The sequence below is a fragment of the Petaurus breviceps genome, unplaced genomic scaffold (genome assembly GCF_028583685.1).
Source record: "Petaurus breviceps papuanus isolate PSGF00001 unplaced genomic scaffold, PetGlider_PUasm1.0 90700, whole genome shotgun sequence".
Classification (NCBI taxonomy): domain Eukaryota; kingdom Metazoa; phylum Chordata; class Mammalia; order Diprotodontia; family Petauridae; genus Petaurus; species Petaurus breviceps.
This window is the reverse complement of record NW_027187315.1, coordinates 5,099,372-5,112,629: the sequence shown is the minus strand read 5'-3', so window position 1 is coordinate 5,112,629 and position 13,258 is coordinate 5,099,372. Positions and strand designations below refer to the sequence as shown.

Genomic DNA, 13,258 nt, shown 5'->3' with positions numbered 1-13,258 from the left:
GGTATGGATGTAATGGATGGACAGTTTGGAAATCTACTTGATCTGTTTCTGTCTTGATAATTCTGCCTGTATGCTTTGAAGTTCGGGGTGCTGACCTTTTTGCCCTGAACAAGGTAAACGATATATGTCTGACTGATTAAAGTAAGCTTGTTAACCCATTTTGAGTTGCTTTCCTTTAACAAAGCAGATCCAAGAACCTGTGGTGGCGGCAAACCCTGGGGGCGCCGGGTGCTTGCTGCTACAGTGTCTGAGGCTGGATTTGAATGCAGGTCCTTCTGACTCCAGGACCAATGCTTTATTCACTGCACCACCTAACAGCTCCAACAATCTACTCATTTTAAAGAACGTTCTTGAGGCACTGATTGGTCATGTAGCTTGCTCAGGGTCACATGGCCACTATGCAGCAGGGCAGGGCTTGAATTCCAGACTTCCTCACTCTAAAGCCAATTCTCTAACCACTATGCCATACTGTCTTAGCATCAATGAAAGCACTAATATTTTAATACTTCAAGGATCTGGGATTTCACCATTTATGGGTACTGCATGGATACAACTGGCAACCACCCCTCCTTGCCAAGCCCCTGGTGCCTTAAAGCCTTTCTGAGTTTAGGGAGGCTAGTCCTGTTCACCAGGCCCGAGCTTGCAAGGCCTGTCTGCTGGTAGGACTGGTCAGAGCCCTGAACTCCACTAGTATCACCCTTGAGAACCACAGGTAATCATTAACAACAGTAATGAGGATAAACTATCCCATATGAAGAATCTGTCAAGTACTGTATGTTACTCTACAGACTCTGAATTCAAGAAATTAAATTAGGTAATGCTTAACTGCCATCTGATTGCAAATAGGCAGACTGATGGAAGCAATTAAAAGGGGTGTCTATTGGGATATTAAATATTACAAAGTCTAAAAGGAATGACTTCCTGTACCTCAGTAGAATTGTCTCTCCCCATAGCACAAATGATGGATTCCTGCTCATGTTTCACAATGGTGGTATGCTGACTAGCCTGTGGAGAGCAGCAGACACCGTCCCTGCCTATTTCCCCTTCTAGAGGATGTCTTCATCCATACTAGCTGAGTTGTTCCGCTTTCTACAATTCATACACTTTTATATACATGTTGGGATTTATTTTATCCTCTCAGGGTTAGCTAAGGGAATGGTTACTCATGCAGCTTCCAACCACAGACTCAAAATGGAGTGTTTCTTCATTCATTTTGTTTTAAAATTACTTATGGGCCTCATAAAATCAAAATAGCAAGGGGGAAGGTTTCATTCAGGTTTGGTTTTTTTTTTTTTTAAATCTATTCAACTACTTCTGTTTTGTGAGCTGCCCCCTTCTTCAATCCCCACCCCACCACCCACCACCATTGGCTTTGGGCTGAGACCCAGAGTGGAATTCTCAAACAAAAGAACATTTGTTTAATATGCACAAGCTAAACCAAACATGTTTACTCCAAAAAACACCTGTGGTTTCCCAATTAGCATTTGGTATGGAAACCAACCAAGGATCTTTCTAGGGATTGGAGAGGAATTGTAGTTTCAAAACTCTTCCCTCAGGTGCTTTTATCAGCCACAGCAATGGACCAGTTGGAATGAAGAAATCAATCTATTTTGCTACTTGGTCTGCAAGTCTTCCCCAGGCAGATTATGATAATCAAGGATAGGGAACTGACCTCTAACTTCCCTGGTATAGAGGACTTACTGGTGAAGAAACTGTGTGATGCAGGATGGCACCTTCTTTGCAACCTGTAGATTTAGAAAGTTGTCTAGAGCACTGAGAGGTTAAGTGACTTGTCCAGAGCTACTCAGTCAGTAGGTCTAAGAGATGGGTCTTCCATTCAGATCTCCCTGGCTCAGAGCCCAGCTCTCACCCACTGTTCCACGATTCCTCTCTTGAGTTGCCAGTATATGAAGCTGGAAGCTAAGACTAGCTTTACATGTAGATAAAGAAAGTCATATCTAATGGTGTGTTAATTAAGGAGTCTCTAGGAAAGAAGCCCCCCTCTTCCACCTCAAAGAAAATACTTCCTCAGCTAATGTCTGAAATTCCAACATTGATGAGATATTCCTTCTTGTTAAGACTTTCTTCCTTATGCAAATGTAGTACTCTTGAGAGGAGTTATATATTAAGTCTTTAATACCTAGGGTAAATGAATTTATAAGATTCAACAAGAATTTAAATAATCATTTAATGAGTGCCTACTTAAAGCAAAGTCTTATGCTAGACTGTGAGGGAAATAGAAAAATTAATAAAACATAGTTCCTACCTTCAAGAAGGAACTTAAAATTCACTTAGTAATAGCAGTTTATTGACTTTTAGCTTACAGTGTAATAGACTGGAGTAGGGGTGGAGGGGAATAGTGAAAAGAGCACTGAGGTTTCTCAAAGTCAGAAGAGCTTGGTTTGAAGTCCTAACTATATCACTTACAAGCTGTTTTATCTTAGGCAGAATTTTGTAATGGAAAGAAAACCTTTGAAATGTAATGATTTTAGGGGCAGCCAGGTAGCACAGCGAGTAAGAGCACCGGCTCCAGTGTCAGGATGACCTAGGGATCGAATCCTGGCTCAGACACTTAGCACCCACCCAGAAACACCTGGCCGTGTAACCTTGAGCAAGTTACTTAACCCTGATTGCTTAAAAGAAAAAAAGAAAAGAAATGTAATGATTTTTAAAATCTTTAAAAGTATTGGTGCATTTTGTTTTAACCATACTTTCTCTTGTTTTTAAACTTTCTATTTTTAATATCAGAAATAACTGAATAAAAACTTTTAAGATAAAACAGTCATTAAAAATAAATCTTTCAACATACCAGTGAAAAAGAAGAAAACTAAATTGTTTTGAGTCAGAAGTAATCTTAATGGCCATCTAGTCCAATCTATAATCCCCCAATAAAATATCCTACATAAGTAATTGGTCATCCAGCCTTTCCTTAAAAATTTCCAGGGCAGCTAGGTGGTGCAGTGAATAGAGCACTGGCCCTGGAGTCGGGAGGACCTGGGTTCCAATCCGGCCTCAGACATTTAACACAAAAAATAGCCTAACCCTAACCCTTGGGCAAGTCACTTAACCCCAATTGCCCTCCAAAAAAAAAAAAAGGCCAAAAAAAATTTCCAAGGAGCAGGAACCCACTTTCTCCCTGGGCAGGTCATTCCACTTTTAGATATCTCAGATTATTAGGAAACTTCCTGAGATCAAATCTCAATTTTCCCTTTGGCCACATGCTACCCATCCCTCTGAGGTCAAACCGACTAAGACTCCTCCCTCCTCAGCATGATGGTGCTTCAAAGACTTGAAGACAGCTATCATATTCCCCCTGAGTCTTCTCTTCTCCAGGCTAAACATCTACACTTCCTTCACTCTATCCTCATATGACATAGACTCAAGGTCCTTCAGCATCTTGGCTGCCTTCCTCTAGCTGCTCTCCTGATTATCAAGGCTCTTCCTAAACTCTACCATCTAGGGCTCTACACAATGCTTTAGAGATGATCTGACCAGGGCAGATGCTCATTCCTCCTTATTCCTGGAAAATAGGCTTCACTTAGCACAGTTACAGATGCATTCAATTGGGGAAGGGAGGGACTATCATATCACACTGTCAACTCAGGAACCTTTAAGCTAACACTATGAATTGCTGAGAAGGCACCAACCTCTCTAGGGGAAGTTCTTTAGATAGAATGGGGCTGATGAGCCCTGGAAGCTGTGCTGGCATAATTAATTATAACTAGATTAGAAGTATCTCAGAATAAGATTTCCATGTCCTATAATTGGACAACTTTCTCCCTGTAAAGTTGTTTGTTTAATTTTTCCTTCTTTTCCTTTAGAGACTAGTTCATTTCACTTGAAAAATACAGTTGTCTCTGCTAAGGAGAATTATAGGTGCCACCTTGTTCTGTCTGCTTCCCCTCCCTTTCCCAAGTTATTGGGACATTGGCTGCCAGTGGACAGTAATAAAGGAAGTGTACAACAAACAGGAATGACAAGACTCTACAGCATGGAAGAAGTACTTAACACAAGATCAAGGACTATGCAGGGGTCAGACAGATTATTATGTTCAATTCTGGACTCCATGGTTTCAGAAAATTGGAGAAGGGAAGGGAATAAGCATTTATTAAGTGCCTTCTATGTATTATCTCATTTGATCTTCACAATGACTCTGTCAGATTTTGTTCCCATTTTACAGTTGAGGAAACTGAGGCAAACAGAGGTTAAATGATTTGCCCACAGTCACACAACTACTAAGTGTCTGAGGCTGGATTTGAATCATTCCTGACTCTGGCCCAGCACACTGAAAAGCTGAACACTGTCCAGGGAAAGACAACCAGGAAGAGGAAAGGCCTTGAGTCCATGTCACATGAGGATGGAAAGATGTTTATCTTGGAGAGACCAAAAATTTGGAAAAGAAGAAGGAACATGTTAGCTGTCTTCAAATAAGACAAATTCCTTCACAAGAAGGGATGAGATTTATAGAATGAGTCTAATGCAGAATGAATGGAAGGTCTTCTCAGAGGAAGAGACATTATCAGCTGAGACACAGGGAAAGACCTCCGGAAGAATGAAGGGAATCGAGCTAAGTCTCAAAGAACAGGAAACTTCCCATAAGGAGAAGCAGCAAAAAGACAAATTTAAGCTTGATATCAGGAAAAACTTCCTAATAATCAGGGGTATTCAAGAGTAGAATGGACTGCCTAGGGAGAAAATGGGCATCCTCTCCTTGGAGGTCTAAATGACCATTTATCAGGAATGTCATAGTGTGGATTCTTTTCATATGTATGTTGGACTAGATGGTTCCTGAGGTCCTTTTCAACTAGAAAAGCCTATGAATCTGTGATATGAAGAGATTTGACAAACATATGGGCTCTCAATACTTCAGCCAAACCACAGGGGCGGGGAACCTGTGGCCTGGAAGCCACCTATGGCCCTCTAGTTCTTCAAGTGTGACCCTTTGACCAAATCCAAACTTCACAGAACAAATCCCCTTCATGAAAGGATTTATTCTGTAGAAGTTGGACTCAGTCAAAAGGCCACACTTGAGGACCTAGAGGGCCACATGTGGCCTTGAGGCTGCCGGCTCCCCAGCCCTGAGCCAAAACGTTCAAGGTTAGAAAGAGAAGAGAGCCACAGGAGGCAAGATGGGTTGGAAGTCAGAGACTTTTTCTCTGTGTCTGGCCTGCCTTTATGTGACCTGCCAGTGGTAAGATGCAGAGCAAGGTCCCCAAACATCAAGAGGACACTAACTAGAAAGCACAAGATCCTAGTACTATGAAGAACCTTGGGTCCAAGGTTTGTGAACTTCTTTCTATCTAGAGATGTTCTACTAGATGTGAATCCGGTATCAATTGGAAGTTAAATGGTATCCTCTGCATTTCTTTTTGGGCCTCCTGACCATGCCAGACCTCCTACCTTTCTTACCCTGTCCCAAGGCCTAAAATGTCTTCCTAACCCCTCTATTCACTTGTTGAATACCTTGTCATGCAGCCAATTTAAACAGCCACTTTCTCTATGAAACCTTCCCATTCCCCCTATTTTGATTCCCAGCCCAGTGGTCTTCACACTTCATTGACTTCTGAGATTTCTTTCTTCCCTTGGGCACTTCCCCTACCCCCAATTTCACTGACCAATTTTGATTTACACTTAACTTTCTTTTCAAAGATCATATTGTATTTTCTGTCTATGCCACCACTAAGTGTGATATGGCTTATACCACTGAAATTAGCACTTTTTCATCAGTATCCTTCCTCCAAGAGTTTCTTGCATTCCTATTTTGCTTCTCCTTCAAAATCATAAACTCCTTGAAAGCAAGATCTCTCTCTCTGTCTCTCTTTGACTCTTTCTTTCCTTCCACCTGGTGGGGAGACACATCCCAGTGTTTAATAAATTCTGAGTTATTGTTTAAAAGATGGAACAAGGGGTAAGGTTACTGTTGTTAAAGTGTTTGTTCCCACTCTAATAAATGTCTTTTCTATATTTTCTTGAACAAATAGGGATTCAGATTCTTTAGGGGTTTTTTTCCTGTACAAAAAGATTGATATTCCAGTTGTAAATATTATCTTTATCATAAACCAAAAGAAGGTAGAAGAGATTTCTTCTCAGAGACAGGTTAGACCAGGCAACCTCTCAAAGCCTTTCTAGTTCCAGGATTCTATGAGACTCTCAGCCCAAGGTTTTTTCATCTGGAATGAGCATCTATCTCTCCTGGTGCAACCCCTACCTGATCTGGAATGCTGCAAGTGACATTGGGGATTCTTTGTTTGCCTGAAGAGACTGTTTCTTTAGGGAAAGAGCCTGTGTGTGTAACTGAAAGGGCACCTCAGTGAGGCCATGGATCCATAACTGAAATGGGAATAAGAAAATCAGAAAAAGAAGACTGAATTTGGCGGGGGGAGGGGAAATGGGGATAGGGTGTGATATGGCTGGTGGGGGGCGGGAGGCTGGTGTTTGCTTTGGAGGGTTTTTTTATGGTCCTCACACCCCCATCACGTTCCTTCTTTTTTTTCTTTCTTTTTATTTTTCTTCTTTTCTTTTCTTTTTTTTTGCGGAACCTAATCGGAAAGAAATATTTCAGTGGCACTTTCACTTGCTCCATTTTAAATACTCTCTTACTGGGTAAAAGCTGGAATGTGTGGTTTTCAGGCATTTCCTAATAGGTTTCCTTACGCATGCGTGTAACATTCAAGGCTGCGCTAGGGATTTAAATGGAGGGGAGAGAAAAGATCAGAGGGGTGCAATAAAGAAGAGAGAGGAAGGGGGGAGGGGGGCAGGGAAGGGAGGTAGAGGGGAGAGGGGAAGAGGCTTGCTGATCACTCACCATTCAAGATGAGGGCAAACATCTCCAGTCTGTTCATGTGCTGCCCCTCAGAGCCAGCAAGGCTTCTGTGCCTAAGGAAACAAAGGAAATCCAGCAGGAGAAAGCAGTAGGCAGGAAGTCTGAGTTCAAATCCCAGATCTGGGTTCAAGTTTTCTTCCTGGGAGTTCTAGTTTGGTCAATAAAATCACCTAATCTCCCTGAGCTTCTTAGAACTATATAAAGGCAAGCCAGGCATTTCAGAAATTGTCTATCATGGATTTAGATCAGAAAGAGGCCTTAAAAGCCAACTAGTCAAGATACCCCATTCCGATTTTACAAATAAGGAAACTAAAGCCCAAAGAGGTGAAGGGACTTGCCCAAGGTCTCAAAGTGTATAGCAGAGCTGAGTCTCAAATCTAGGCCTCTGTTCCCAGTCCAGAACTCTTTTTACCACACCACAGCCATTCAGTTTCCTCCTCTGTGATATGAAAGGATTGAACTATACTGATTCCTGCGGTGGCTTCCAACTCTAAAAATCCCATGACCCTGTGATTCTGGACAACATTTTTTAAATGTAAAGCACTATAAAAATCTACATATTATTATTAATATTAGTAGTAGGACAGTACTCAGCTGCACATACCTCTAGAACTAGAAGTTCCCTTTTTAGTCTCAGAATCCCAATAATCTTAAAAATTGTAGAGAAACCCCTCCACCCCAAAAAAGAGAGAGCTTTTGCTTTTGTGGATCATATGAATTTTTTACCATATTGGAAATTGAAACATCTTAATATTATTATGAAAATTATTTTTAATTTTTTTAAATTTTATTGTATATTTTTATGAAAATGATTTGACCTTTTGGATTCCCTAAAAGGGCCTGGGGACTCCCAGGAGACCCTTCCCAACATCACTTTGAAAACTGCTGCTCTAGAACTAGGAAATAACATTCCTTATTATTTTGCACTTCCTAATAATTTTCCTATTCCTTTATTCCCCTCTTCTCCCACACCAACACCCCATCTTTGTGGTGGAATTTTAGAAAACAAACACTGCAGCAGCAACCTTCAGAGCCCTTCTGGGAAGTGCCCCGGGGCTACTCTGACCATCAGCACAGCTATCTATGAGACCTTCACTTGACTAACATCTTTAAACAATTACTGACTAGGGAGCTAGAAAAACGAGATTCTGCAAATCTGTGCAAAGAGCTGTTTCTTGTTGGATAAAGAAAGCCAGAGCATCGATCGCTTACCTGGAAGGACGCCCTCTGGGTCTTTCTCCATCCCTCCGAACTGATCATCCACTTCTCTACGCCATTGCCCAAGCTTGGCAGGAAATGATAAGGTCCTGGAAAGGTGGGGGTGGGACACAATTTCGTGGGTTTGGGTGGTTATTTTTCTTTTTTTTTTTTCCAGAAAAGCTATGATTTAATGGCTAGAAAATCCTCTCTGTCAGATGAGGATTAAAAGAGATGGAAAAATGTGTCTGCCCTATAAAGCCTCAAAGAGGAAGACAGATTTTGTTGACAAATCATTCAGCTTTATCTTCATGTCCCTAGAACTCTCTGCCCTTTCTCTTCTCTCCATCGTCCCTGTCCCCTTCAACTCCCCTTCCTCCCATCCCTCAACCAAAATCAACCTAATATTGGCTTTGTGACACCCAAATCACATACAATAGGGCCGAGCACCACTGACTTTATAACTCAAAGTTGGGGAGAGGATGTAGGGAGAGTTACATATACATCTTCAAGCAAACACAGGATAAATGTAATCATTTATCGTAAGTGATCTTCCCCTCACACCAAACCAGGACTTTCAGACTGAAGTTGAATTTAGGAGGCAGGGTGGTAGCATGAAAAGAATCCTAACCCTGGAGTCAGAGGCTCTAGGTTCGAATTCTGCTTCTGACCCTCACTATCTGTGTTATTTTGGGTAAATCCCTTAAGCTCCGTGAGCCTCAGTTTTCTACTTTGTAAAATCAGGGGGATGGCCTCTCATGTCTCTGATAGTTCTAGATCGATAAACCTAGGAAGTTTCTTTCTGAGCCTTCCTCCACAAAGATCTTTGGCCACTTGTCCAAGTGTGATATTCAGCTTCTCCTCTAGCACTTCGTGCTAGAGACACACAGAACATTCATCTAATACTTGTTCATTGGTTAGTGCAATTTCAACTTTTTAAGTAGGAAAGCAAGAGGAAAATGTTCCTGTATTATCTCTAGTGACTGGTTCACTGTTTCCACAGGGATGCTCTGTAGGAATCTCAGACTCAACACGTCCAAAACAAAACTCAGTATATTTCTACCCAAATCACCTCTTTTTAACTTTCCTAGTTCTGTCAAGGGCACAGCAGTCTTTTCATTCAATCAATCAATGAGTATTGCTTAAGCACCTACTATGTGCAGGGTGCTATGCTAGGCTTGGGAATACAAGTACAAAGAATGAAGCAATCCATTCTATCTTAGAGTTTATATTCTAATGATGGAGGTGATAAGTACATATAAAAATACACAGCATAAACACAGGGTGACCCAAAAGTCTTATGTGGTCCTAACCTTTAATAGTGTAGAATCTTTTTGTTGTTCAGTCATATTTGATTCTTCCTGACCCCATTTGGGGTTTTCTTGGCAAAGAGACTGGAGTGGTTCACCATTATCTTCTCCAGTTCATTTTACAGATGAGGAACTGAGGCAAACAGGGTTAAGTGACTTGCCCAGGGTCGCATAGCTAGTAAGTGTCTGAGGTTGGATTTGAACTCAGGGAGAGAAGTTTTCCTGATTCCAAGTCTAGTGTTCTATACACTGTGCCACCTAGCAGTCCTCATCTTTAATAGCTTAGAAACTTACAGTGGTCTTAATCTTTAATAGGGATAGTTAGATGGTGCTTTGGATAGAGTGGAGTAAGGAAGACTCATTTTTTTGGAGTTCAACTATGACTTCAGACAATAGCTGTGTGACCCTAGGAAAGTCACTTAGCCCTGTTTGCCTCATTTTCCTCATCTGTAAAATGAACTGGAGAAGAAAATGGCAAATTACTCCAGTTTCTTTGCCAAGAAAACCCCAAATGGACTCACAAAGAGTCGAACAAGACTGAAAACCTGCTGAAGAACCTTTAATAGCTTAAAACCTTAGTGCAGTCTTAACCTTAAATAGTTTAGAATGGCACTAAGACTTTTGAGATATGCCACATAAAGTGAATAAAAACGTATGTCTACAGAGTAGCTAGATACAGCCGGGAGAGCTCAGGACGGGCTTCATGCAAGAAGATAATGCTTGAAGGGCAGCTTGAAGGAAAAGAGGGGCTCTGAGGCAGAGGTAAGGCCAGAACACGTCCCTGCCTGGGGGCAGCCGGTGTAAAAGCATGAAGCCAAGAGGGGAGGGCTGTGCAAGGAGCAGACCAGGCTGCGTGGCTGATTGTAGATATAGGAATAATGTCCAACAGGACAGGGGAAAATTGGGGACAGATTGGGAGGGGCCTTAACAGCTAACCAGAGGAGCTGATATTATAATTCTAGGAGCAATAGGAAGCTGCTGGGGCTGGTCAAGAAGGGGAATTACATGGTTGCATCCGTGAGAACTACATTGGCAGCGATGGATAGTCCAGAGGGGGATGAGATTTGAAGCAAGGGGCCATTTAAGAGGCTATTCCAGGGTCAATAATTTTATTTTTCCAATATGCATTATCTCACAGGGCAGCTAGATGGTAAAGTGGATAGAGAAACTGGCCCTGGAGTCAGGAGGCCCTGAGTTCAAACAGCCTCTGACATTTACTAACTGTGTGACCCTGGGCAAGTCACTTAACTCCAGTTGCCTCCCCTCACCTTCTCCAAGAAAAGTGGCCATTGCAACAATCTAGGAAAGGGGCAATGAGGCCTGAGGTTTGTACCCTCAGGGCCATTCTTGACTCCTCACTGTCTGTCACTAACCCACATTTGATCTCTTGCCAATTCTTCTACCCCAACTTCTCTCTCAGCTGTCCTCTTCTCTCTCTTCACATGACCACCACAATACTTCAGGCCCTCATCACCTCCCATTAGCACTACTGTAACACTCTCCTAATTGCTGTCTCTGCCTCAAGCTTCTTTCTTCTCTGATTCATCTGCCATCTAACTGCCAGGGATATTTCTAAGAAACAGCCTGACCACGTTACTCCCCTACTCAAGAAATTCTAGTGACTCCCTCTTGCTCCAGGATAAAATACAAACTTGATTTGTTGTTTAGTTGTAACTGACTCTTCTTGACCCTATTTGGGGGTTTTCTTAGTAAAGATACTGGAGTGATTTACCATTTCCTTCTCCAGCTCATTTTTCAGATGAGGAAACTGAGGTAGAGAGAATTAGGTGACTTGCCCAGGGTCACACAGCTAGCTAGATTTGAACTCACAAAGATGAGTCTTCCTGACTTTAAGCCCAGCACTCTATCCACCGAGCCTCCTAGCTGCCCACAAACTCAACAGTTTGACACTTAAAACACTTCACAATTTACCTCCAACACATTTTCCCAAATTTCTGATATATCATGCCCCTGTCCCCTGTGTTCCAGGTCAAACTGACCTGGTTGCTGTTCCTCACAGGCAATGTTCCATGCCTTGTCTCCTTATCTTTGTACAGGCTGTTGTTACCTGTGCCAGGAATGTCCTCCTCACCTACACCTCTTAGAATCCTTTGTTTTCTTTAAAACTCAGCTCATAGGGGCAGCTAGGTGGTGCAGTGGATAAAGCAATCAGATCTGGAGTCAGGAGGATCTGAGCGCAAATCCAGTCTCAGAGGCTGCCTGACCCTGAGCAAATAACATAACCCTGATTGCCTCCAAAAAGAAAAAGCTCCTCTCATTGTGCCCACCATCTCCTAAGACTGTTCCCACTCCCATCCCAAGCAGACTTACTTTGTATATGTTGGAGATAGTTAATATTTATTTATATGTGTCTGCATTGTTCCCCTCGATCCAGTATAAGCTTTTTGGAGGCAAAAGGCTGTTTCTCTCTTTGTATCCCCAGTGCCTGGCACCATGCCTAGCATATATGGTGAGTACCTAAAAATCCATGTTGAATGAATAAATGTATACTTCTATTTTAGTATTATTATTCTAATAATAGTAACAAACATGATTAAATGTGAACTTTTGTGGTTACAAATTTCTTCTGATCTTTGCAACAATCCTGTGACACTCTTAACTATTGTTGTCCCCATATTATAGCTAAGGCTGAAGGAGATTAAATGACTTGCCCAAGGTCAGGCAGCTAGTAAGTGACCAGGCTGGAACTCCATGACACTGACAGAGCCAAGGCAGGATTGAAGGTCATTCTGGGATAAATAAAAGATATTATTCCTTTACAGACTGGGTAGGAAATGCATGGAACCTGGTTTTCTAAGAAATGACTTAGACTCATGAACTAATGGGGCAGCCAGGTGGCACAGTAGATAGAGTGCTCAGCTGAAGTCAGGAAGACTCATCTTTGTAAGTTCAAATCTAGCTAGCTATGTGACCCTGGGCAAGTCATTTTACCCTGTCCGCCTCAGTTTCCTCATCTGTAAAATGAGCTGGAGAAGGAAATGGCAAACCACTCCAGTATGTTTGCCAAGAAAATCCCACAACTGAATGACAACAAAACATAATCTAACATTGACTCAAAAGAGGTTTACATAAATTTAGTGACAACAGGTCTACAGCACATTCTTAACATAAAATAGGAGCAGATTCCACAACTTTCTGAAGATGGAGTCAAGAAAAACAACTTTGGCAAATGGTCTCTGTGTATATTGTTGTCTCATACAGTTGACAGATGTATAATTCTGGCATGCAAGGAAACCTTTCTGACCCCTTCCTTCCAACAAAGTAAACCATTCTGACCTAGAGTTATCATGGAGGGGGAAAAATATTGGATTTGGAGTCATAAGAATTGGGTGCAAATCCTAGTTGGGACACTAGTTATTTGACTTCCCTTTTTGTGTCTCAGTGTCCTCCTTTAAAGGAGGAAATTGGGCTAAATGCTCTATTACTATGATCCTGTGAATCTGAACCAACACCAACTAGTTGTATAACAAGTAGGCTGATCACTTAAGTTTAATTTCAAACCTCAATTTTTTCATCTATAAAATGTGATCGATGAGATTACTGTGTATTTCACCATCTTGTTATGAGGAAAGTGTTTTGCAAAATTTAGAGCAGGATATAACTGTGTGTAGTCTGGGGGCTATCACCAGTCATCCTGATCTATATCTTGCCACCGGACTCCGATGACTCTGGAGGAGAGAGTGAGGCGGGTGACTTTGCACAGCCTTGCCTTATTTAAATCCAATTCACTTGCAAGTCAAGACATCGCCCTCCTGACATCATTGGTCCTCTTGGAGAAGGACACACCACAACCAACACTCTTCCTTTTCCTTGGGGTCTCAGAAGCACCAGGAGATTCGTCCTCAGTGAACTGGAAACCCCGAGGATTATGTCTGGGAGTAAAACTGGACGCTGATATCCTATTGCT

At 41.9% G+C, this 13,258-nt stretch overlaps 1 protein-coding gene across 1 annotated transcript in view; it reads right to left on the bottom strand.

Annotated features, from left to right (window-relative positions):
- NYX (nyctalopin) overlaps positions 1 to 13,258 on the bottom strand; it is a 39,777-nt gene that overhangs the window by 25,305 nt on the left and 1,214 nt on the right. Inside the window, exons 2-3 of the mRNA XM_069065673.1 lie at positions 8,036 to 8,130; positions 6,806 to 6,876 (exon numbers count right to left, since the gene is read on the bottom strand). Of these exons, the coding sequence (XP_068921774.1) occupies positions 6,806 to 6,842 (37 nt within the window). The 5' untranslated portion in view covers positions 6,843 to 6,876; positions 8,036 to 8,130. The remainder of the gene's footprint in view (positions 1 to 6,805; positions 6,877 to 8,035; positions 8,131 to 13,258) is intronic.